General features: G+C 40.0%; 1 protein-coding gene and 1 long non-coding RNA gene across 7 annotated transcripts in view; both read left to right on the top strand.

The window, feature by feature from the left end:
• Nucleotides 1-6,022: 6,022 nt before the first annotated feature.
• Nucleotides 6,023-26,602, top strand: part of LOC138962148 (cyclin-dependent kinase 8-like) — a 30,940-nt gene continuing 10,360 nt past the window's right edge. For 2 of the 6 annotated variants that reach the window (XM_070333870.1, XM_070333865.1), the window contains exons 1-12: nt 6,023-6,204; nt 10,276-10,384; nt 12,157-12,267; nt 13,223-13,363; nt 14,946-15,003; nt 15,545-15,676; nt 17,175-17,318; nt 17,772-17,841; nt 18,277-18,349; nt 19,063-19,160; nt 20,214-20,304; nt 21,645-21,749. In XM_070333870.1, coding sequence (XP_070189971.1) covers nt 6,053-6,204; nt 10,276-10,384; nt 12,157-12,267; nt 13,223-13,363; nt 14,946-15,003; nt 15,545-15,676; nt 17,175-17,318; nt 17,772-17,841; nt 18,277-18,349; nt 19,063-19,160; nt 20,214-20,304; nt 21,645-21,749 — 1,284 coding nt within the window. In that variant the 5' untranslated portion in view covers nt 6,023-6,052. Of the gene's footprint in view, nt 6,205-10,275; nt 10,385-12,156; nt 12,268-13,222; nt 13,364-14,945; nt 15,004-15,544; nt 15,677-17,174; nt 17,319-17,771; nt 17,842-18,276; nt 18,350-19,062; nt 19,161-20,213; nt 20,305-21,644; nt 21,768-25,060; nt 25,079-26,602 lie in introns of all 6 variants that reach the window. The other 4 variants (XM_070333868.1, XM_070333866.1, XM_070333871.1 and 1 more) reach the window with 4 other exon arrangements.
• On the top strand, nt 6,680-7,248 carry LOC138962149 (uncharacterized). The gene is made up of 2 exons (XR_011454419.1): nt 6,680-7,017; nt 7,054-7,248. It is a non-coding gene; the product is annotated as an uncharacterized lncRNA (long non-coding RNA).

Here is a 26,602-nt window from a genome sequence, read left to right as displayed (position 1 = left end):
TGTGTGTGTGGGAAAAAACCTGTTGATTGTAGAGTTCTGTTTGTGATGGGGTCTAGCGGCTTTTGTCTGTCTGTATGTTCTGGCATTTGAGAAGCCACAACAGAAAATATAGGGCTAAGAAATAAGCTCTAAAATTCTCAATCCCGTGTGACAGGACTTCGCTTGCAGAGGTGATTGTGATGAACCGCCACGCTGTCTGTCTCTGTCTCGCGATTCACCCCGGCGAAGCCGGGTATTCCTCTAGTATATATATATATTATAGACGCCAACCGAATAAAAAGGAGATAGTCAGTAAGAATAGAAACATGTGTGACCATGGCCAGTGACACATATAAAAATACAACACCACCAACAACAACACCAACAACAACAACACCACCACCAACACCACCACCACCAACAACAACAACTACAACACTGACAACAACAACAACAACAACAACAACTACAACAAGAGTTACATAAATTATCCTGTCAAATGTTGATTATTAAGACGGATGGTAAGAATGTAATTTAGTTTGATCGAAAAAATAAACAAAGACAAGCTTGCATGTCCTCAGTGTCAAAGTTGAATATTAAGACTGATAGCAAAAAGAAAATTATGTTTGAATACATAAACAAACAAGAAACAGCCAATGTTAGAATTACGCGTCCTGTAAAAAAAATAAATAAATGGAAGACGGATAATCCCAATAAATTATTATAATCAAGTGTGATTACACACAAATATGAGTAGAGAACAGTCACAACAATTGCGTGTCCTGTGAAATTGAAGTTGATTATTAAAACGGATAGCCCGAATAGAATTAGGCGGGATCACATACAAACCAACATAGAAAAGTTAAAACAGTTACGTAGCCTGTCAAAAGTTGATTATCAAGCTGGATGGTAAGGATGAAATTCAGTTTGATCAAAGAAATAGATTTGTCATCATTTTCACGAGTTTTCATTCATAACCAGCTGAGGTATAAATAACAGTGTTCCCCATGTAACAAATCGAGGTGGTCGGCCTTTGTCGATACAGATGCAACCGAAGACGATATGCCCCCCTCGAACCAACAAAAAAACAGTAATAAGAGTTAGGTTTCCACTGAAAAGAAGATCGTTTCAGATGTTCATTGTGTTAAACGGACCTTGTTTATATGTTCTGATCATGCAGTGGGTACGATTATATTTGTTTCAGTCAAGTTTCCCTTTTCTGGAGGGATCAAAATTTTACTGAGAGGGCAGGGTAAGAGGTAAAGTGGCTCACGGCGCAAAAACTGAGCTTATCATGGTGGTCGGAATGTTTGATTACTTTTTGCTTTCTTCCTACCTGGCTTCCTGCCGCGTGTGATTTTTTTTCCTACTTTTTTTCTGTTTTTTGTTTTTTTAACTGACGCTCTGCTAATATAGCTGTCAAAGACGCCGCCATGAAAGCTATTAAAACAATTTGCGACGTTCAAGTAACGTGAGCGGGTGGACAGTATAGACGTTTTACACACCCCTTAATCTCACGAGCGATCGCCCGCCCCTCAGTCTAATAACATTTAAGGACAGGAGTGGTTCGCCTGTATACTCAATCAAAGTCAATATAAAAATTTCTACAGAAATGAACTGTGTTAAAGTGCCTTAGTTAAAATCAAATAACTGCACCCATTTGATGTTAATGGTGTTTTTTTTTAGTTCATTGACGTTTAGCTTTTGAGAAGGATCCGGCTTTGATATGAGCTCTGTCAACCTGAAACTTTGATGGTTTTGCTTGTATCCTTAACGGAGTATGACTTTATTCAGTTATTCTGCAGAAAAACAGAAATGCAGCAGAAAAACCTTTTTTTCTGCAGCATTTCTGAATAATGTCATCATTCGAAGCATCGTTTTTTTCTGCAGCAAAACATTTTACTGCAGTAAAATTAAAATAAAGAATGCTGCAGTAAAACAACAGCACCGTTTTACTGCAGCATTCTTTATTTTAATTTTACTGCAGCAAAAATCTTTTTACATTTTTTCCGCATCATTTTGTACTTGCTCATTATAATATTGGAGATGGACTCTTGCCATTGTGAAGTTGAATGGGAGTTAATGATCACACGCTTCTGATTGGTCTACTGTGGAGCAAGCTATTAAATCCGGAGGGGGGGGGGGGGGGGGGCATACAAACGCTACTTTACAAGAACGTTGGTTTTACTGCAGAAAAACTGTCACAGATTCTTCCGAAGAAAAAGTTAATCGCAATAATGCCGCAGAAAAACATGTAAACATTATGCTGCGGAAAAACTGTTTTGCAGCAGAACAAAACGATGCTTCGGTGGATGATGGCATTATTCAGAAATGCTGCAGAAAAAGCATTTCTGTTTTTCTGCAGAATAACTGAATAAAGACATAATCCGCTAAGGATATGTTTGTGCTTGAACTGCCAGTGGATAATATAACAATTATTGCTGAGCAAATATCAGAGCTAGTGATCGTTTGCAATCAGTTAAGAAACAAAATGCATCGCACACTGCAGACTCGGACACCAATATACACAGGTAGAAATAAAACTGTAGTATAAAAGGGCCAGACAGACATGTCACACGGACACACAAACTCACTGAAAGACAGACAAACCAGACGCGCGCACAATGGACGGGCCACTGCACTCACACACACACACACACACACACACACACACACACACACACACACACTGTGACACACTGACACACACACTGTGACACACACACACACACATACACACACAAACACACAAACGCTGACAAACACACACACACACACACGCTGACAAACACGCTGACAAACACACACACACACACACACACACACACGCACGCACACACACACACACACACACACACACACACACTAACACTCAGTCTCTCAGTCTCCGTCAGTCTATCCGACTGACCTTCTCTCTCTCTCTCTATCTCTCTCTCTCTCTCAGTCTCTCGTTCTCTCTCCTCAGCCTCTCAAGTTTCACTCCAGTCTCAGTCTCAGTACACATACCCTTTTTTCGGATGAACAAACAACCATTTAGATGTGTGATGATTAACGCAATGTATTGCTTGTTTCATTGATTTCCTTTTAAATGCAATGTATGGCTAAGAGCATTGTGTTGTTTTAAATCTACTCTATACCGCTAGATTCACACACATGAACTCGCAATTTCTCTCTATGCAATGCATTTTGTGTACATATGTATAATACGTTCTTACTTCAGTTATCGGTTAAAATGTAGAAGTGTTTTGTTTGTCTTTATGCCGCCGGGCTGTCACACTATAACGTATAGCAGTAAGTTATGCCGACTTATGAGAATTTTCATCGAAAAGCTGGAGTACGTTTGACATAAGTTAGAGGTAGGTTTGCTATCATACGTTAAAAGCACGCTGGTATAAGCTGGCATAAGCTGGCATACGTTGTTGTACGCTGAAACCGCCGACGTACTCTTCATACGTTAGGCGTACGTTAGACATTCGCGGCGGCATATCGGTTAAATACGTCACAGGTAGTTTACTCATACGTCGAGATAGCCTACGTTCAGATACGTCGAGATACGCTAGCAGCCGGAAGGTGTACCATACAGCTAACTTATTGATAACCTATTAGTAACTTACTTGTAACGCCGAGCCCGCTGCGCATAGGTTTCTCAAAACTGGCTTACTCATACGTTGAGCATAAGGCGAGGCCGCTAGACATACGCTGGTCATACGCTATGATACGCTATCATAAGTTTTATAAGTTAGTGATGCGTTTCTAACAAGTTAGACGTACGCTATGAATACGTTATGCGTAAGTCCAATTTAGAATTTTGATGCTTTTTTTGTGGACATATGCCAACGTATTGACATTATTTTTTGACTTTTCATACGCTAGACATAAGTTTCTCTAAAACCGTCGCTAGAGTGTGACAGCCCCATTAGGTATTCCCTCTTTAGGGCGAGGGGTGGATGTAAAAAAGCAGATCACTGCTTAATCTATTACCCTCGTTAAATAAAGAATTGTAATTGTCTCTCAGTTTACCCCGATCTCTCTCCGAGTGTCTCTGTTTCGGTCGGCCGAGGGCGGCTGTCTGCATCTTGAACACACGGCCAGTACAACTGGCCTTGACACGGAACGATTCAAGGGGGGCAATCTCAGTCATCTGAAAGAGAGAAATCCAAACGCAATCCGCCTTGTTCGATTTTATGGGCTTGGACGATAGAGAAAAATAAGAAAAGCAAAAGCTGGAGTCCAGTCTGGACGAAACTGCTATCAAGAACGCAGAATTGATTTTTTCTGAGGTTTTTTTTTTAGCCGTAAGCGCCATTTCTCATTTCGAATTTCTCAGTAACTGCTGTTCACAATGCGGCCGTAGTGAAACCAACAAAGGGGCCTCACTCTGGAAGAGTTTCCTGCTCCGATGAACATGGCGGCGCTTACGGCTAAAAAAAAAAACTCAGAAAAAATCAATTCTGCGTTCTTGATAGCAGTTTCGTCCAGACTGGACTCCAGCTTTTGCTTTTCTTATTTGTCTCTATCGTCCAAGCCCATCAAATCGAACAAGGCGGATTGCGTTTGGATTTCCCTCTTTCAGATGACTGAGATTGCCCCCCTTGAATCGTTCCGTGTCAAGGCCAGTTGTACTGGCCGTGTGTTCAAGATGGGCTGTCTGCTGTCTCAGCCGGTGTCCGGCGGCTTTCACTGAGTCAGTCTCTCTCTCTCTCTCTCTCTCTCTCTCTCTCTCTCTCTCTCTCTCTCTCTCTCTCTCTCTCTTTCTCTTCTTCTTCTTCTTCTTCTTTCAGTTTTGTTTTATTTTCAGTGTTGGCCGGGTGCCATAGTGCATCCATTTCAGTAATTCAAGGCTATGTTTATTAGACGCCAATCAAGTTCAGCCCCGCGCCTAGGCAAACTGACCGACTGTGACTCCCGGCGAAACTGTTACACTGCGGTTGGAGTACGCCGACCTGATGGTCTCCCCACCCCCCCCCCCCCCTCCTCCCATGCCCAACAACTAAAGCGCCTATAAAACACAAAGCATAGCTCTACTCAAACAAGACTTAAGCACATACTGCCCTCCTACCTGAACCGGCTTAAGTCAGTTCCCCATTCTGAGCAAGTTATTTCAATATTTTCCTTTGGCTAAATCATAAGATTCGATTTTCATTTCATATTGTTTTAATTTTTTTTTAATTTTTATTGTATTACTTTTCCAGTCATGTATTTATTTATTTATTCAGTTATAAATATAAAAAATATTCCACATAAAAAAAAGAAGCCTACAAAACCGCTCCAGTCCAACCACTGATATTCCGCGTACACAATCTTTACTTCCATCCCCATTTTGAAACATCGCAACAACAGACTTCCAGATATATATAACACGATCATATGTGTTCTCTGTTTGCATGTTTGTCCAGTGTCTTGTCCCCACATAAAGCATATTGACTCTACCTGTCCCAAGATAGGCCAATTGGTTCTAAGAGGACGTTAAAACCAATTATCATCATCTTATGTAATGGTTTTTGTAGCAGACAGACATCAGTAGATGCTGATTTGATTTTTTTAAATTATTGATTCCGTTAGGAACGTCCATTAGCAGTCAATCAGTTTCGGATTGTCAATCTTTTTTTTCTCGAGTCATACCACAGGCGGAAGGTATCGTTCACGGTGGCTGGACCACTACTTTCATAGAAAGTAGTCTTTCTATGAAAGTAGTGGTCCAGTGAACGATACCTTCCGCCTGTGGTCATACTACAGTATTTGCATCCCGCTGTGCTCTCATTCGTGGCTTTAAAATCTCATTTAGGTAAACAAACAAAAAAATCTAATAAACCGCACTGTCTTTGTCCCAAATGAGTCAAAAGCCGCCTGAAACTGAAAGTAAATAATTTCAAGTTGCCAAGTCAGTCATTTAGGAACCTGATTAGCGTTCCTAAATTACCAAGTCAGTATTATATAATTATATGCTATGCATCCCCGTCTCGCCTAGCCCAGATAGTCTGAGACTGAGCATAGATGGACTGAGAGTGAAAAGAATGACGTCTACCAAAGGGTAACCACTCTTGAGACACTTCCGTCCGCACAAACAATCGAGATGCAAAGCGTAAACATGGACTACGATTTCAAGCAAAAGACTTCTACAGAACGAGCTCGAGTAGAAGATCTGTTTGACTATGAAGGTTGCAAAGTCGGTAGAGGAACGTATGGACATGTTTACAAGGCAAAGAAAAAGGATGGCGTGGATATGTAAGGGTTAACTTTCTGTTTGTGTTGTGCGCCATTTCTCAGATCGCTTGACTGATGTAGCTAGGTCAGGCCATTTTTAATTTTTTTTCAAAATAGGCATATATATATATCATTGGAAAGGTATTTTAAAGACAAAGACAACGGTAGTAATTAAATTAAAATAGGTCAATTAGGTAACGAGCTACATAGATTTGAAAACGGCACCCGTCAAGTAGGGTGGGGTCAAAAGTTAGCCCTCTGCATTAATCGGTTTTAAACACTACTTGTACCCAATGACTGGGGTCAAAGTGAGCTTTTATATATACCATTAGAAAGGTCTTTTAAAGACAAATATTGTGGAAGCAATTACATTTCCATAGGTCAATTAGGTAACGAGCTACATGGATTTGAATAGAGTAACTGTTTAAGAAATGTGTGGTCAAACTTTAGCTTTCGGTACTATTCATTTTAAAACACAAAAGGCACAATAATTTTGATAAAAAAATTTAAAAAATGTTCAAAGTACTAATGACAATACGTAAAATATCATTATGTCTACTGAGTAGCATGCTATTGCTAAACATTGATGTATTTTTCTTTTAATGCAATACCATTGAATCTAGAAATGGAGAAAATTAATTTCTTTAAAACTAAAAGTTAGAACATCACAAATTGAGAAAAAAATCACACTGGATAAATTGTATTGCCTGTTATTCCCAAAGAAATGTAAATCACAAGTTTACCTCTAGCTCTACATTAATTTTACTCAACACCAATAGTATGTATGTATGTATGTATGTATGTATGTATGTATGTATGTATGTATGTATGTATGTATGTATGTATGTATGTATGTATGTATGTATGTAGGTATGTATGTAGGCATGTATGCATGTGTATTGGTGTGTCGGTGTGTCAGGTGTGCAAGAAAAAAGGGTATTTTTATATCATGGGTTTTATGAATTTTCTTCTTTTATTCTTTTATAGTTATTAATTAATGACCTATATGTGCTGATGACTAATTTAATTTCCTTTGTTGGATCAATAAAATGTTATGAGTTATGAGTTAGTTTGAAAAGTGCAAATTCAGATTAAATCATTGTTTTAAAATCATGCCCAGGGCATTTTTCTCTGAAACAAAATATGTCATTGTTTTAAACTTGGGGAAAAAAATGCTTCTATGTTAAAAGCAAAGAAATAAAAAAGGAATTAAAAATTAATAAATATATAAATAAAAAGAGAAAGAAAACATGCAGCATGCAAATCATATTTTGTGGTGTGACATCAACATGTCACTGTCTCATTCTAAGCAGGTATAGGTACACATAAAAAGAAGGCACATACATGAGTCCAACAGTGACAGTGCAAAAATCCACACAAGAAAGAACACACCATAAAAACAATAATAGTAGCATTAAAGGGGCAATAATTATGTAAAACAAACTCCTTTCATTTACATCTTCTAAAAAGATCTATTTTTTTACTATGTGTACTTCTTTTCCATCTTTAATCTGTAATCCATGTCATATATACAAAGGTTACAGCAGGCCTCAAATCTACTGAGTAGAAGTGGACAGTGTGTCAGTCTTTAGACATTGTCACAAAATGATTGTCATTTCTTTTGGCGGACTAGTGATTTACAACAACAAAATAAATAAATAAATACATAAATAAATAGGTACAATTAAGAAATATCATTAAAAAAAATGTGCCATACTATTGTTTTTACAAGCTTAGTCGAGATGGCGTTTACCGGTAATTTCTGGTATTTTACCGATTGAGATTCGCCAATACCGATAATAAAATGGGTGCTCGGTCAGACGTACCGATTGTTAATTATTTTGACCGGGGGGAAAAGAAATAGTGGAGAGAAAAATCCTTTATAAAGAATCCATGGTCAGTAAGAGAGAGAGAGAGAGAGAGAGAGAGAGAGAGAGAGAGAGAGAGAGAGAGAGAGAGAGAGACTCGCATGGCTTATTGTGCCATTGTCTCATGGAAAACAAACTGATGAGGCTTGGTGTCACAAGGTCGTGTTAACGAAACGTCAAAAATGAAGAATGCTAAAGCCGGCATGCGATTATACTGAAAAATCACCTACGCACACCAGATCCGCTCTTTGCTCACATATATATTTGAGGTCAGTACTATCTTAACCATGAAGCAAAGATCATTGCTGTTGTTTCTGCCTCCAAGAGGTCAGAAAAGGCCCTTGTCATACACTGAAACTGAAACTGCTTCACGGCCGAAACTGAAAGTGCTTCACGGCCTAGTACGTCAACCGCCTGATGATGCTACGATGGCATAGCAAGTCACTCGGTGATTTTGACATCGGCTCTGCGCGTCAACACTTTTTTGACAACCAGGGGGGAATAACCCAAATTTATTCCACAGAAAACGTCTGCGTGTCGATGGCATTGAGAAACATTGATTTAGTCATTGTTTGCCTTTGACTGGTTGCATTGGCAGGTTGACTGATTTTCGTGAGAGCATTGTGGTCAGCTCATGATGTCATACCGGTTTGAAAGATATCTAGCGCGATCACTGAATATAAGCTCTTTACAAATTTAAAAATAAAAATAATATTAAAAAACAACAACATGAACATGCAATTTCCCCAACTGGCCAAGTAGCTAGAACTATCAAGCCAATTATTCTCACTAACACTCCCTCAGCCGGCTCAAGTGAGAAATTGCACAATCACTCATGAACAAGCAAGTACATGTTTACATTTTAACACCAAATTTATCAATAATAGTTGATAAAATTAAGTTAACTTTTCTTACAAGAGAAATCGAAAGTAACGAGGGGCGGTAACGAAGACGTGATCAGGGGCGGCTACTCTATGATCTTCAACAATGGCGCCAGATCACGAACACCCCTGTGTCAAAACTACCCATGGAGGCACTAGGAGAAAGCAAATATTGTCATAGTTTCTGGTTTAAATAAGAGATAAATGGCTTAACTATCGATTGACACCCGCTCAAAAATGGCCATATTCACCTAACCAGCGATATTGACCGCCAAAGTGACCCTTGAGTTTGAGAAGCTCGCAGAAATTCTAAAAAAAATAAAAAAAAATGTTACCAAGTCTCACGGTCAGCTTTAGCCATTTTCTGGAACCTTGTCACATGATATGCATACATTATGTTCATTAAACCACATGATCGAGGCAATTTTGCAACGTCACCCAAATCGAGGTCGCCGGAACCGAAAGTAACTATTTTCCGCTCGGTAGGATTTTTCAGAGGAGAATAATGGCACGAATTCGTCATCTAAGTGAGTAATGTGGCATATCAACGGAAAATAAAAGAACTAATCTCTCCAATGAGGTACATTATATACTATTTTACGATCTGTAAGTTGTCTTTAAGAGGCGTCAAAGATTCAATGTTTACATAGGTGACGACGTAAGACTTCCGCTGACTGACTTCCGTTGACCTCGCTAACTGATGGGGAAAACAATGTTAACAGAGCTGCTTTAAGTTTAACAGAAGCTTCTGCAGACATGCCGAACTTATTCAGTCACTTCCCTGTTGTGTTTTGTTTGTTTAGGTACTATTATTAGCTCGGATGTTCGTATGGCTATGAGTCATCCGAGTGGGGATTTTGTGAACTCACCTATCCACCAGTATTCTAGTTGATCAAAATAGTGTGTCAGTAGTTCACTGTAGTAGTTGTAAATGTTATTGTCTCAGCAGATAACTTGCACTTGCACTCAGAAGAAGATACAACATACCAAAGGTCGAATAATGTTCCCTGATATTAGCAGTCTCCGCGTTTAGCCTTGTGGAAGTATGATTGATTGTCACACTGAACCTAGTGAATCACTGAGTGAATCACTGAATACACCTCAAAATGTTTACTTTAATCTTTTTTCAATTTATAGATCTTTCATTTCCAAGGCTCTCCCCTGCTTTATAATGATACAGATAGTGATACTCACTGATAGTGATAAATCGAAACACTGCTCAAACTGATTTCTATGATTTGCTCTGTTAACTTTAAAAGCATCATATTTATACACTGATTTGTTACATATTGACAATTGTTATTACACTATTACTATTACATCATATAACTTATTGTATGCAGTCTTTTACCTCATAGGACCGGTTCCTTCGCCCCTCGTGGCACACATGAGTATGCCTTGAAGCAGATAGAAGGGACAGGAATCTCAATGTCGGCATGCAGGGAAATTGCAGTAAGTTGACATTATTCATTGTAGTTTGCCTTGGGTTATCTGATCGTTTTCAGTCCTGAAGATGCATACATGTCCGTTGAGTGTGAATTAAGGGATACTGGATGAAACTGAAAGACTGGGTGGCCGAGTGGTAACGCACTTGCGCTCGGAAGCGAGAGGTTGCGAGTTCGACCCTGGGTCAGGGCGTTAGCAATTTTCTCCCCCCTTTCCTAACCTAGGTGGTGGGTTCAAGTGCTAGTCTTTCGGATGAGACGAAAAACCGAGGTCCCTTCGTGTACACTACATTGGGGTGTGCACGTTAAAGATCCCACGATTGACAAAAGGGTCTTTCCTGGCAAAATTGTATAGGCATAGATAAAAAAAATGTCCACCAAAATACCCGTGTGACTTGGAATAATAGGCCGTGAAAAGTAGGATATGCGCCGAAATGGCTGCGATCTGCTGGCCGATGTGAATGCGTGATGTATTGTGTAAAAAAAAATTCCATCTCACACGGCATAAATAAATCCCTGCGCCTTGAATATGTGCGCGATATAAAAATGCATAAAAATAAAAAAATAAATCCCTTCTCTTAGAACTGTACCCACGGAATACGCGCGATATAAGCCTCATATTGATTGATTGATTGATTGAAAGGTAAATAAAACTGGAAATGAAATGGAAAAGAAAAGCAACTGTGTACATGTAGTGTGTACACATGAAATAGAAACTAAGGCCAAACAAAATGTATGTTGGTTTAGGGTAACCCGACCGACCCTATTTTTTTGCTTAAACTTTTTTGTCATTACTCAAAAATCCCAACTTTTGGCACATTTTGCGAACCATTCCGAGACTAAGGGAAGTAACTTCCTTTGAACTCAACATCGCATGTGACAGTTGCAAAGCAAAAAAAGGCGACCTATCGACCCTATTTTTTTTGGTCTCGTTACCAGTTAAACCAACATTTTTTTGTTGTGGCCTAAAATATATTCTGAGACCCTGTCATCGGTTAATCACTTGATGGTAGTTTGTTAATTGGTATACATCATTACATGTCTAATTTGTTGCAAGATTCTGAATGCAGTATTGTTCTCGGGCCTCAGTCTTCAGTTACCTATGCATATTTTTTTGATCTAGCGTAATGGTCTGACTCCTGGTCTGTCAACCTTCCAATAGTTTTGTCATGTAGAAGGTGTGCTGACAAAACAATGCCCTTGTAGGACTGTATAGTAGGGTTTCATCTACTAGTGCTCCCTGCACCATTGGCGCATTGATTCTGAAAATGTCCCATCACAATTCCCTTCAGTGCGTCAAAGGGTGCATTAACTGATTAAGATCACGTACCACTGCGCCACCCAATGTACACTTTACATCGGATTACACACACACACACTCACACACACAGATACAGAGATAACACAATATAGCGGCTAATTCTCAGATGGCACCATATTGCACCATTTTGCATCTTTGGTCAAAACACGTACAGGCCTCTTTGGCGCTTCTTGCCTTCGACTCTGTCCCATCGGAATTTGGTTGAGGGGGACAAATGTACCATTGCCTTTTTCTCCCGGGCTAAACCCTGGTATAGTTGTAGCCAGGACATTTAAACCTATACCTATTTTCAATGTAGGTCCAACTGACCTATTATAGTATACCCTCAGTCTTGGAACAACACTGTGAATATAATCTAATTTTTAAAAATTAAAATTTTGTAGCTGTCAATTTTGTCATAGTTTAAGTGAGTGTAATCTGTATACAGTGTACTCAATAAAATTATGAATTTGTTCCAGTTATTGCGAGAGCTGAAACACCAGAATGTGATCAGTCTTCAGCGAGTCTTTCTCTCCCACACAGACCGCAAAGTCTGGCTTCTCTTTGACTATGCAGAGCATGATTTATGGGTAAGACACTCATTGTGTAAATTGTTATATTTCTTCTTCGTGATGTTAACATGAGTGTTTAATTTTGGTTTCAATGACTTGGATAAGGAAGCAGTGGTGAGTTAATATTTTTTATGTGGTGTAGACTTCAGAATTTGAGTAGAACCAGATCTGGTTCAAGTTATAAATTATATATATATTTCAAATGCGAAGTATACTTTTTTGTCTTAATGATAAGTTAGTGTGGTTGAGTTAATATCTCATGATGTATTACGTGATGTAGACTTCAACTTGTTCATGTGTTACATTTCACATTTTAAATTTTATATATAAATTATTAATATATCATAAAGCTATTTTGCCTGGTTACTGAATAGTAAGATCAGATTTTGTAACTTGCCCGTTACAACTTACAGGGATGGCCAAATCCAAGTAACTTCAAGAAAGTCACTAGCCCGCCCGGAATGTCGCTGGCCTGGTAGTGGTACATACCACAGTTGCTTCATCTGCAGTGTTTATATGGCTTTGAAACTTGATTTTACAACCAAAAGTGTTGCAAATAAACAGAATTACCACTGGCCAGCCGGGCGAGTTGCCAGATGGTTTCTACTAGCAGATTTTTTACTCGCCCCTGGCGATCGGGCGGACAATTTGGTCATCCCTGTGTTACTACTACTAGTGTTAGACCGTTCTGTATTCTTCAAGCAAAAGCCACTAATCTGCAAGAGTGATTTCAAAACAAGCGATATGCTTTTTACTGTTAAGAATTGTATTCAGTATACATCATTACATAACATGAGCATGTGCAATATGATTGGTTCATTTTCACAATATTAGAACTGCAGTAAGATTTAACATTTACACTTTCAGTTCATGCTTGTTTGATTTAAGAGGCAGAGTACATTACAGACCATGCAGTGTGAAAAGAGAAGTGTGCCTCTGGATATAGTTATGAGATTATGCTTTTCTTTTTCAGCATATCATCAAGTTCCACCGGTCAGCCAAGGCCAACAAGAAACAGGTGCAGGTGCCCAAGAACATGGTCAAGTCCCTGCTCTATCAGATTCTGGACGGCATTCACTACCTGCACGCCAATTGGGTTCTGCACAGAGATCTGGTGAGTTTGTTTGTGCCGTTGTTTGCTTCATGTTCAGAGATTGCGTTTTTGGGTGGTTTTGCTTTTACAGTTTTAGGGGAAACATTTCTGAAGGTATCTTTAATGTCCAATGTTTTGTAAAACGCCATGAGACTGTTATCTGGCGGTGAACAGCGCTATAGAAGAATGTTTTATTAATAATAATAATAATAATGGAAATTTATAGAGCGCTTACCTAAAAGCTCCAAGCGCTTTACAATGACATTATTATACACATGTACAAAACCAAAATACAATCATTAAGACACAAAAAGAACAGGAGTACAAAAGCAAATTCATCGTTTATTATTATTATTATTATTAAAAATACCAGAAACAAAATTGGAAACTGATTAGACTTACTTGTTACATTTTCTTTGATACTAGGTTTTCTCTCCACAAATGAAACATATTCTCTGCATGATTTGACTTCCTTTTACTGTAAAATCCCTAGCATACGCCCAGTATCTAGCAAACGCCCACCCCCTACTTTTGGCCAAATGTTGTGCAGAGGGGTCACTACCTAGCAAACGCCCACCCCGGATTAAAAGATTTTTTTTTTAAGACAGTCGGCCTCCTTTATCTACGATTTGTGCACACTGTTCAATGGTTCGCCTTTTTTTTGGGGGGGGGGGGGGGGGGAGGAGGGGATACAATTACGTCATGTCTTTCAGTGACGTCGTTCAGTGACGTCTTTTATTGAGTGTTGAACACTTCTCTCGTTGACAAGCACCTTATGTTCAGCTATGCCGAAGCACAAATCATATACAGTGACATACAAACTGAAAGCCCTGAGATATCTTGACAACGAAGCTGCAGGCAATGTTTCGTTATGTGCCCGCGAGTTTTCTTTTGACAGAAATAAGAATTAGAGAGTGGAGGGAACACAGAAAAATATTAGAACAGCAATACGGGAAAGAAAAGGAAAAAGGAAAGGTGTCTGAAAGACCGCCAGTTAGATCTGAAGAAGTTGAACAAGTTGTGATGGAATACTTGGAAGAGGGTCTCCAAACAAGAGAAGAAACTGTGTTTGTGCTGACGTTATTCTGAGAATGAGAAAAATCAAGGTCACTTGTGGTTTTTTTTCTATCACAGAACCTTGATTTTTATTTGCGTAAACAAACGGTGTGTTTATGTTTTATTAAAATTGCATAAATCACATGGTTGTATCACTTTTTTTCCTCGTGAAAATGGGATGACACTTTATCTTGCAAAGGGGTGTATACCTAGCAAACGCCCACCCCCTACTTTTACCCGAAATATGTGCGGAGGGGGGGTGGGCGTATGCCAGGGATTTTACGGTACTACTTTGCATAATGGCAATGGTTTGGATACATGTGAGAATACTTCGATTCATACTTTTCACTATCCTGTTGAACTTGCCTGTACCTGTGCCTTACCATGTTGGCATAGTTTTAGTATCCAAACACACTCAATCGTGATATAATTTAGGACCACAAAGAGTTCTGAATAACAGTTGTTGTTTTTTCTAGTCGTTGTGCTAGTGAATGTGTAACTGGTTTATGCTGTCTCCGTGACATTCTGGTTTCACTGTTTGTTGCAGAAACCGGCCAATATTCTGGTGATGGGAGAGGGACCTGAAAGAGGAAGAGTCAAAATTGGTACAGTCCTTGGTGATAGGTGTTATGGGTGTTTAAGTATGCGTGTGCAGCGCTGAAAGTCCACAAAATGGGGCACTAGCCTATGGCTAGTACTTCTCATAATTTACTAGCCAGAGAGCAAATTTTACTCGCCAAGCCAACCATTTGTTTCAGCAAATTTATTCGCATTTGGCGAGTAGATTAACATTTTTACTCGCCATTTACATGTTTCTACTCGTACATTTAAAAGCCCTAGGTGAAGGGGTTTTGTTATACAAAATCAGCATAGGCATAAAACATTGGTATAAAAGTAGGCTCAGTTTGTTTTCAGCAATTTCAATAAATATAGCTTTCAGAATGCCATATCTGAATCTCTGATATCTGTGTGTGTGTGAAAGAGAATGTGCCATTCAGTGTGTGTATGTGTATTCATTTTATGCATACATGACTAATACAGTAATAGACAGGAGAGCGTGTGTGTGTCTCTTTGTTCACTCATGCATATTTGAGATATACACCAATATGTCAGTCAGTCCTTCATATTCTCTTACTCTGCTTTCAGCTGACATGGGCTTTGCTCGACTGTTCAACTCACCACTGAAACCATTGGCTGACCTTGACCCTGTCGTCGTGACCTTCTGGTATCGAGCGCCAGAGCTGTTGCTGGGAGCACGCCATTATACAAAAGCTATAGGTGGGGCAACATGTACTGGAAGGGTTTTGTTTTATATTTTTGTGCAGGCATTTCTTGTCTACAGTAGGACGTTCTTCGACGTATCAAAAAGTTATCAGGCATTATCTTTTGCCTGGGCATCACTTAGAAAATAACTGTGGGTTTGCTTGCTTATGAAGAGCTTATGAAGAATGATTCTGTTGCCAACACATCGCCTTTGGACAAAGTTTTGAGGATTGCGTTTCAGTAATTAGCATGAAGAGTTGTTTCCCTTCCATTGTTCAGGAGTTCCAGTTGGCCTTTCTTTGGTAAGGATAATAAGCATTTGAGGGTATTTTGCAATAGAAAAATAACATGAGACTGAGAGTTACCTTTTCCAGGCAGAAAATATTCAATGTTTCCTGTTATATGCCAGAAGTATTTGTGATGGTTGTTTTGTTTGAGGGCAAGAGAAGGAGGGGATTAGGGAGAAGACTAGGAAACGGTGAAATTGTTGTGACTATGAATCTTATGTCAACTATATCTTTCTTCTTGAATAACCCATCACATCGGCCACCACAGAACTGTCAAGGCTTTTATGCATGGGATAAGATCATCCTTCTACTTGAACAAATACCAAAAGTCACTAGGCTGGTTGCTTTCTGTACAATGGAAAATGTTTTGTTAAATAACTGTTGTAAGTGACAGCGCTGTCAACACGCAAAGTCAATTCAGGAACAAATTGTCTACTCTGTGTAGAATGCAGCCAGGCTGTTGATATTTAATAATGATAATAATAATAATATGGGAGATTTATAGAGCGCTTGACGTTCTCTAAGCGCTTTACAATGAATTGGTGAGAGGTCAAGGCAGGTGAAGTAGCGCGCACGTTGAACATCTCTCATGCTGGGTATTTTCGTGTTTCTATAACCCAACGAACTCTGACATGGATTACAGGATCTTTTCCGTGCGCACTTGGTCTTGTGCTTGCGTGTACACATGAAGGGGGTTAAGTCACTAGCAGGTCTGCACATAAGTTGACCTGGGAGATCGGAAAAATCTTCACTTTTAACCCACCAGGCGGCAGCGACCGGGATTCGAACACACGACCTTCCGATTAGGAGGCCAACGTCTTACCACCACGCCACTGCGTGTGTGTTCAAGTGGGAGGATGCTTTGATTCTGAGTAAAAGTCTTGACCAATCTGGGATGGTTGACATGATTGTTCACACTTACCCTTGAATGTTATCTGTTCTCAAGCAAGTCTCATTTGTGCTGCTTTTTTTAGTGCACGATGTTGCCTTTATTGATATCATGCTCACAAAATCACTTTATCTGTGGTGCAGATATCTGGGCCATTGGGTATATCTGTGCTGGGTTTCTAGTGCATGATTTTGTCTTTGTTAATATCATGTTAACAAAATCACTTTGACTGTGTTGCAGATATCTGGGCCATTGGGTATATCTGTGCTGGGTTTCTAGTGCATGATTTTGTCTTTGTTAATATCATGTTAACAAAATCACTTTGACTGTGTTGCAGATATCTGGGCCATTGGGTGTATCTTCGCCGAGTTGCTGACGTCGGAACCCATCTTCCATTGCCGGCAAGAAGACATCAAGACCAGCAACCCTTACCACCACGACCAGCTGGACAGGATATTCAACGTCATGGGATTCCCTCATGGTCAGTTGATGGCAAGAAAGTTGAACTGGGATTCAACCATGGCAATTTGTCTGAATGCTAAAGGCAGTGGCATTGCAATAATGTTGTTTGGTATAGTAAACCCTGTGAACTGCAATTGCAGCCAGTGTGAAAGTTAAAGTAGATTTATTCAGAACATGTGTTACGTTTCTCTCCGAGTGTTCAGGTTTGCAGAGTGCATAGATACTCAGCGAATAGTTTACCATTGTTGCCAGTGGCTGAATCTACTTGATCTATTGCTGTCAAGTGCAGTTGAATTGTACAGAAAAAAAGCAACAGAAAACATGATTTTATTGAGAGCCTATGTGAAAAAAAATCTGAGCGTTCAAGTTTGTTCAGTGCCCAGATGATCAGTAAGTACTTATTCTGCTGTTTCTAGTGGTTGCATCTAGTTTTGTATGAAGTGTATTGATTCATGTTTTTATTGTTCTCCAGACAAAGACTGGGAAGACATCAGAAAGATGCCAGAGCACCAGCAGCTCATGAAAGATTTCAAGCGTTCCAGGTAAGCCAGAGACGCTTTCCTTTTCTGCCTTAACTTCTTTGCAGCTAGTTTTGCCTGGCAAGAAGTAATTCTGATTTGCCAGAAATGTAGGCTGATAAAAGATAAAAATATGGCAACACATTAAAATGACAAAACCAGGTCATGTTTGAATTTGGAGATATGAAAGTTATATCAAAGAAAACCAGTGCATAAGACCGATAGAATAGAATAGGAAAGAATAACAAGTTTTTGCTATCTCTCCCTATCTGTAGTGCATTACACAGATGTAAAACATGACACGGTTTGATATTCTGTTGCAAAGTGGGGTGAGATTTTATATTCATAGTGTATGTTTGTGTTTGAGTGAAATGTATGAGAGGGATGCTGTTTTCTGTTTTCTTCTTTGCATACAGATACAACAAATGATGGGTTGATATTTTGTGTGTTTTTATTTAGTTACGTGAACTGCAACCTGATGAAATACATGGAGAAACACAAGGTCAAGGCCGACAGCAAAGCATTTCATCTGGTCAGTAAAACTGTTTGTTTTTACGTTTTCAATCATCAAATGCAGCATGAAGCAGTGAGGCAATGACCCGGTTTAGCCCCGAGTGAGGTTCACGGTCCTACTCAGTTCTTCTTGTTATTCACTTATGGTCCTACTGAGTAAATCTCAAAGTGTCGCCTGTCTTTCAGGATTTGACATCACTTCCACAGGGTTAATTTGGGACTATGCCGTCAGTGACTTTTACCATTTGTCCATGTTGTGTTTTCTGTACTGTGGTACCAGCAAGATTTGAGGTTTTTGCAGTGAATTTCTCTGATCCATGTCAACCTGCAGGCATGCGATTTTTCAGTCAATTGTCAGTTTTCCAGAATTTTTAGAGCTCCAGAGATCATTCTTTAGATCCTCAGAATGTACCGGAGTACACATTTTTCCATCAACCTTTTTTTCCTGCCGCAAAAATGTCAAGAGGGACATGTTTTCAAGTTTTTTGGAACATTTTATTTCAACTTTTTTTTGTTTTTGAAACAGTTTCATAATCTCATGCCTGATCTGAAATGTTGCTTCTATTTGAGATTTTAAAAAAAATTCTGTTGGCTACATGGATACTGGTCTTTACCATAATTAATAGCTTCAAAAGACTTAGAGGTATTGTTACAGTTAACCCTGGCAGTAAGCTTATTTTAGGCCCTAATCAGCTTATCCCTAATTCTGTGCTTTTGCACCTCTTGTTTCAGCTCCAAAAGCTGTTGACGATGGATCCTACCAAGAGGATAACATCAGAACAAGCCATGAAGGATCCATACTTCCTTGAGGATCCTGTTCCTTCTAACGAGTAGGTTAATTTCCACTTCTTTTTGAAATGTGGTACAGTGGAACCTCCCTTTGAAGACCTCAAAAATGTGAGACAATCTGGTCTTAAAATGGGGTAGATTTACAGAGGGGGGGGGGGGGGGGGGGAGCCGGGGGAGGTTTGTACCACTGTAGCTACCTCTTATGAAAGGATACCAGTGGGACCAGCCCAAAGTTTATTCTTGTGAGGTTTTGTTTAAGTTCAGAAAAGCAAAGCCACTTACGTATGCCTTGTTATGAGATTGTCCTCACGTGGGAGGACGGCTGTGAAAACGTAGCTTGGCAAACAATCCTTTGCAGTATGAGTTTTTCTAGCAGTTGTCTCCCTTTAGTCTTTGGCTGAAGGTAATAGGCTACCTGAGAGGCTCATAGTACTGCAAGATATTTTGAACAATTCCCAAGTAAAATACTATAGTTGCTTGTCTTTTTCTCACTCTCTCTGCTTCTCTCTTGGTTATTTTCTCTCATCCTCGACCTATCTGTTTCTGCCTCTCTCTCTCGCCCCCCCTCTCTCTCTCTCTCTCTTGCCCCTCCCCTCAATCTCTCGCCCTCCCCCTCTCTCTCTTGCCCCCCTCTCTCTCTCTCTCTCTCTCTCGCCCCCCCTCTCTCTCTCTCTCTCTTGCCCCCCCCTGTCTCTCTCTCTCTCTCTCTCTCGCCCCTCCCCTCAATCTCTTGCCCTCCCCCTCTCTCTCTTGCCCCCCTCTCTCTCTCTTGCCCCTCTCTCTCTCTCTCTCTCTCTCTCTCTCTCTCTCTCTCTCTCTCTCTCTCTCTCTCTCTCTCTCTCTCTCTCTCTCTCTCTCTCTCTCTCTCTGATTTTTTTCTTGTTCTTGTTTTGTTTGTCTGTCTACCTCTTGATGAAAAATGTGGATATTGTTGTTCTACCTTGTCTATAAGGCTTTTATTATCTGATGACAATAAACCATCAAAGCGTCTCTCTTTCAGTTTCTCTGTCTTTTGCAACACATTCCAGTGTCTTTGCAAGTAATTGCCTCAGTAGATACATGTAACAACTTATGAGATCTTCACTTTTTTTCAGTGTGTTTGATACTATGGCCATTCCGTACCCCAAGAGAGAGTTCATCTCTGACGATGACAACGAAGACAAGGCTGACACAGCGAAAAATCAGGTACGTCACAAGCTTTTCATTCATATCTAACATTCAGTTCACACTGCTGTTAAAGGAAGAGAGGAAGAAGGGGCCAGAAGGCTTGGGAAGGGGGGAGGTGAATGGTATGTCAATTAAATGCTTTGAATGTGACAAGACTCAAAACCCAAAAGTTAATGTTTTGTCAGAATGCAGCACAGAACATTCACAAGATCATTGACCTGGGGGTCTTTAAAGAGGACAGACAAATACATGTTGTACAAAGAAGATGAGAAATTCAAATTTGACCCCCCGCGGGTTAGGGGGAAGAATTTACCCGACGCTCCCCAGCATGTCGTAAGAGGCGACTAACGGATTCTGTTTCTCTTTTTACCCTTGTTAAGTGTTTCTTGTATAGAATATAGTCAATTTTTGTAAAGATTTTAGTCAAGCAGTATGTAAGAAATGTTAAGTCCTTTGTACTGGAAACTTGCATTCTCCCAGTAAGGTAATACATTGTACTACGTTGCAAGCCCCTGGAGCAAATTTTGGATTAGTGCTTTTGTGAACAAGAAACAATTGACAAGTGGCTCTATCCCATCTCCCCCCTTTCCCCGTCGCGATATAACCTTCGTGGTTGAAAACGACGTTAAACACCAAATAAAGAAAGAATTCAAATTTGGCCGGAGATTTGGATGTAGCAGACAAGATGTTGGGAAAGAGGATGGGAAAGGGGCGGGGATGTAGCTCAGTCGGTAGCGCGCTGGATTTGTATCCAGTTGGCCGCTGTCAGCGTGAGTTCGTCCCCACGTTCGGCGAGAGATTTATTTCTCAGAGTCAACTTTGTGTGCAGACTCTCCTCGGTGTCCGAACACCCCCGTGTGTACACGCAAGCACAAGACCAAGTGCGCACGCAAAAGATCCTGTAATCCATGTCAGAGTTCGGTGGGTTATAGAAACACGAAAATACCCAGCATGCTTCCTCCGAAAACGGCGTATGGCTGCCTGAATGGCGGAGTAAAAACGGTGATACACGTAAAAGCCGTGGGAGTTTCAGCCCATGAACGAACAAACAAACAAACAAACAGGATGGGAAAGGAAAGAGAAGATTATTGTTTTGATATGTTTCTGATGTTAGAGAATGTCTGATATTGGACAGTCAGAAGAGGGGAAGACAGTGGAGGGGGAATGAGAGGCAACAACAGTAACCAAAGCAACATGGGGTAACATGGTTGATCCTGATTAAAAACAATACTCTGTTTCTTGTTCTTCACCACCTGCAGTTTCTTCTTTTTCTTTGTTCATGGGCTGAAACTCCCATGTTCACTCTAGTTTTTGCACAAGTGAGTTTTAACGTGTATGACCGTTTCTTACACCTGCAGCAAAATCAGGGGCAGGGAGGGGACCAGTCTTCGGGACACGGGCAACCGCCGTCGAAACGTCTGCGCGTGATGGCCCCCACCACAACCTCCTCCTCCAGCTCTATGGTATCTGGCGACTACCAGGTGACCCACATGACCCAGTCACACCTTGACCTTGACAATGACACGCCCACCCTGCCCCGCCCGTCTTGGTGTGGTGTTGTCCATCAGTCAGTCACTGTGTCGACCCAATCATGTGTGGTGTCATTCTGTGTGGTGCTTTCTGTCTTTGTGTGAATGTGCGCTGTTGGATATGCCTGTGTGTGGATGGCTTTTTCTTCTCTTGTGTGCTGGCTTGGCCTGGCCTTGCTGTCGTTGTCGCTGCCTTTGCCGCATGCGCCTTTTTTTGTTGTTGGCTGGTTTTGCTTGGTCATTCCTGCCTGCATGGCGGCAGCAGAGTGCCGGTGAACAAGGCTTCAGTTTAGACATGTTTGGCGGATAAAGAGAGCTGCATGTATTTTCTGGGTTAAAGCCATAGTCCTGCTGCATACAGTAAATTCTAGCAAACAAGAAAATAATTTGGAATATCAGGAATTATTTTTCTGAAAGTCGCCCTCTTTCTGAGAGTAAATTTTGGGGAACAAGACTCAGTTTGGAAGGATGGGGATCTCCAGAATTCTTTTCTTGAATCCAGATTTCTTATTGAAGCAAGGTTACACGATGATTCAAAGTTGTGGTTTTGAAATTGAAACTGTTCACTCCGTCACCTCAACCATTCCAATAAATACAACACACAATGATGAAATTGAACATCTTGTGCTGGTGAGGAAAAGTCTGTCAAACGAAAGCATTCACTTGTACATCGACCTTTGGGTCATTGAACTGAACAGTACAATATTCAAGAGGAAACAGAGACTTATCTTGGGCGTTACAAACTCTCAAAGATGGTAGCAGCTATATTCCTCCGAAAGCGGCGTATGGCTGCCTAAATAGCGGGGTAAAAACGGTCACTCACGTTAAAAAAACCACAAGTGTACGTGGGAGTTTCAGCCCACAAACGCAGAAGAAGAAGGTAGCAGCTATGTATAGTTTTGTCTTGTTCACTGGTGTTCTGCGCCGCTGCTATGCTTGCACCAAGTATTGTCGCCAAATATGACAGGTGTTTGATATTCACGTGCCTCACTGTGTGTGCAGCGGTGCATTGTTTTATCACAAATGACAAACATGCTTAGTGGCAGTGTTGGGAAGATGCATAGCGTTTGAAAACAAACAGTAGCATGGCTTCTACTGCAGTGATTGGTGAAATATTCTTTGAAAACATGTAAGCTTATTGGGATAGCTGAGATTTTTTTTTTTTTTTTTAAGGTTAAGTCGATTGAGATGGCTAAAAAAATTCTTTAAAAAAAAATTAAATAAAGTTAGCCTGTTGAAATTTCAGAAAACCCTGTAAAAATGAAAATATGTTCCTGTCAAATAGATTGGGTTTTTTGAGTCACTTGAGAAAAAGTGACTCTATGTAATCGGTCAGTGTTAGTCTGTCCGGCCGGCCGTCCGGCCGGCCGTCCGTAGACACCACCTTAACGTTGGACTTTTCTCGGAAACTATCAAAGCGATCGGGCTCATATTTTGTTTAGTCGTGACCTCCAATGACCTCTACACTTTAACGATGGTTTCGTTGACCTTTGACCTTTTTCAAGGTCACAGGTCAGCGTCAAAGGAAAAATTAGACATTTTATATCTTTGACAAAGTTCATCGGATGTGATTGAAACTTTGTAGGATTATTCTTTACATCAAAGTATTTACATCTGTAGCCTTTTACGAACGTTATCAGAAAAACAAGGGAGATAACTAGCCTTTTCTGTTCGGCAACACACAACTTAACGTTGGGCTTTTCTCGGAAACTATAAAAGTGACCGGGCTCAAATTTTATGTGAACGTGACTCATTGTGTTGTGAATAGCAATTTCTTCCTGTCCATCTGATGCCTCATATAATATTCAGAACTGCGAAAGTGACTCGATCGAGCATTTGCTCTTCTTGTTTATGTTAAAATTTAATGTCAAACAAGTGTTTTCAGGAAGAGAGGAAGAGTTTTTAGGAAAGGAGGAATCCCCCCACCTCAAATTCAAAACCTTTTTTAATTTTCTTATGCAGAAAACTCTTTTAACATTAGGAAATTTTGTATGTGAAGTCTTTTGGAGTTATGTTACATGTACTTAACACTGCTGAGATAGATAACTTACTTTCAAGAGATAAATCTGCAGTATTATTTTGGTAGAGGACAAGCACGCTGGCACACAGACACAGACACACACACACACACACACACACACACACACACACACACACACACACACACACACACACACACACACACACACACACACACACACACACACACACACCCACCCACACACAGACACACACACACACATGCACACAGGCACAGACACACACACCACACACACCACACAACACAAGATTAGTGTCAGACTAGGGAATTGCACTGAGGCACAGCACCAGTTATTACAATGTATTGGTTCTGCATGAGTGTTTGTCGTTGTGTTAGCAAGAAGTCACACACAATACGGCCTCACTGTTTTAGCTGTCACTAGCTTATCATTACATAATGGGTTTTTTAGGATTCAGTCACACTGTTCATAATAAGAGTCCATTCATAAAGTGTCGTCCAGACTGATTTGTAATTTTCAACCTCATTTTCAATACTCTATTGAATTTGTTCCATTGGTAGAAATAGGTGTCTGCACATAAAGTTGACTCGTGCTGTCATATGGCCTTGATTCTATATCAAATACGGTTGGAGTGGAGAAGTTGCTACTGTCAGACTTTTCATTTTGAGGTGCTGGTTTTGAGGATGGGGTGGAGGGAATGACAAGATAAAGGGAACGAAGTTCGTTGATGGTTGTCTGCAATCTCATATTCAGTTTGACTTTGAGTCACTTGCTTTTCAAAATGTTAGGACTATTGTCATCAGCTTCGTTGCAGGGTGTTCTTTTTTTTCTCGCAAGTAATGCAAAAAATGTCCAAAGGTTTTAATATACAAAAGTTTTAGTAATACAGTCAGGGCTCCCACTTCTTTTGAATTTTCTTATTTTCAAGAATTGTTAAATGACCTCAATAAGCAATAGCTGTAAAGGATATTTGTGTCAGATTAGCATGCCTTGTAGAATGTAACTTTCAGCATTTTGTGATTTTCTCCAGAGTTTCAATAAATTTAGCTTTTTCTCAATGAGAGTCTTGTACCATGAATCCCCTTTGAAAAAAATACTGAGACGGAAGTCATTTGACAGAAATCATTTGACAGTTTCATTCAATTACCAGAGTCAAGCAAAATCATACTGTTCATGTTTCTGTTGCAATTCATCCTCAATTACAATCAGTCATCACTGCATAGTCTCTTTGCTACTTTGTTGTAGAGTTCCAAGCAGATGAGGGTAAGCCTGTCTTTTGTTGTTGCAACCATGGCAACGAAGGGGTCACTGGTTTAGGTTGTAGCTCTCTGGAGTGGGCTTCCTGTATCACAAATCTCATCTTTTTTTTTTTTAAAAGTCTTCTAACCCTCTCTCTGCTGTAATCTTTCTAAATGATGCAAATGATTCTGAAGTAAGCCATTTCTGTTGCCATCCATTCATGAGTATTTTTAAATCATTGATTCGTAATGCATACAACCAGAGACATAGATAGAAGAGATGCGAAGCGCTGTCTTCCCGCTTGCGTTATCTTCGCCTACGGCAGGGGCAAGTAATCCTCCCACTGGCGCCAAGCTCGCATTATATTCGCCTGCGGCAGGGGCAAGTAATCCTCCCACTGGCGCCAAGTGTTGTGTTTTTAAAGAGTTATAACTGTTTCATAGAAAATCATAGATAATAAAACATGCAAATTGTTAATTATTTGCACTCAAGAGAAACAGAAAATCACAACAAGAAGATTATTGCATCATTTGGTGATTAGAAGATGAATCCTAAAGTAAGCAATTTCGCTCATTTCTCCTTAAAAACTTTTTATCCACACGCCAGTGTAAGTGCGAGAACCACTTGAGTGAGACTTAAAAGCATCAAATTTAATTACAGCGCGTCAAAAATTATACAAACAGATTAATGTATACACCAGTAATGCATTTGCCAGTTAAGGGAAAGCAAAGTTGCGCACAAAAGAAAATATTAGCTCCCAAACATTGCCTCCACGCACAATGGACTTAGAAACAATGGCCGCAAGAACCGAAGGAACCGTTTTTGACTCACTTCGGGAACCCAATCCTCTCAAATGCGTTCGTGTGCACACTATTGAAGCTACAGAATAGGAATCAAGTTTACTTACCACTGATATCTCTCGTCTGAAGCTGGATATATCCAAAGAAATATGACAGAAAAGCACTTCAAATCGGTGTCAGAGAGCAAGCAAACAACAACGTACGGGATGATGGCTAACAATCGCGCGAGGTCACGCTGACCGAGCGCCGCGGTAACCCAAGAGTTCACGCGAGCGGCCCTCGCTTCGCATCTCTGTATGTATGTCTCTGATACAACTACACTTGTTTAACATTTTTGGTGCATCAAAAACTATAGTTTGAAATTTCTGGTTATGGATAAGTGCAATGTTTTGAGTTTGGTTTTGAGGCTTCTGGTTGTATAATGTACAGGGCTTCTCTAATAAGAGAGGATACACATCAAATGAAAAATCTTCTGAAATGATTGACAAATAAATCCGATTTCTGAAATATTTTTAATATCTGAACCCATAGATACTGTGTATATATGCTACCATTTACTGGATTGTTTTCCCTTCTACTCGAAAATTAGTAGTGGAAAAACATGTATTTAGCAACTTAGATTATTGTTAGCCATAGTAATTAATCGTTTTGAACTGTGGATCTGTGATGATTCATAGTCATACTTGACTCAGTACAATGAAAACTTTGCTTTTACTCTTGATTTTAATTTTGCATAAATTTCTATGGC

This window comes from Littorina saxatilis, linkage group LG3, assembly GCF_037325665.1.
Source record: "Littorina saxatilis isolate snail1 linkage group LG3, US_GU_Lsax_2.0, whole genome shotgun sequence".
In the NCBI taxonomy this organism is placed as follows: domain Eukaryota; kingdom Metazoa; phylum Mollusca; class Gastropoda; order Littorinimorpha; family Littorinidae; genus Littorina; species Littorina saxatilis.
The sequence above is the reverse complement of the archived record's forward strand: the minus strand, read 5'-3'. Positions and strand labels throughout refer to the sequence as shown.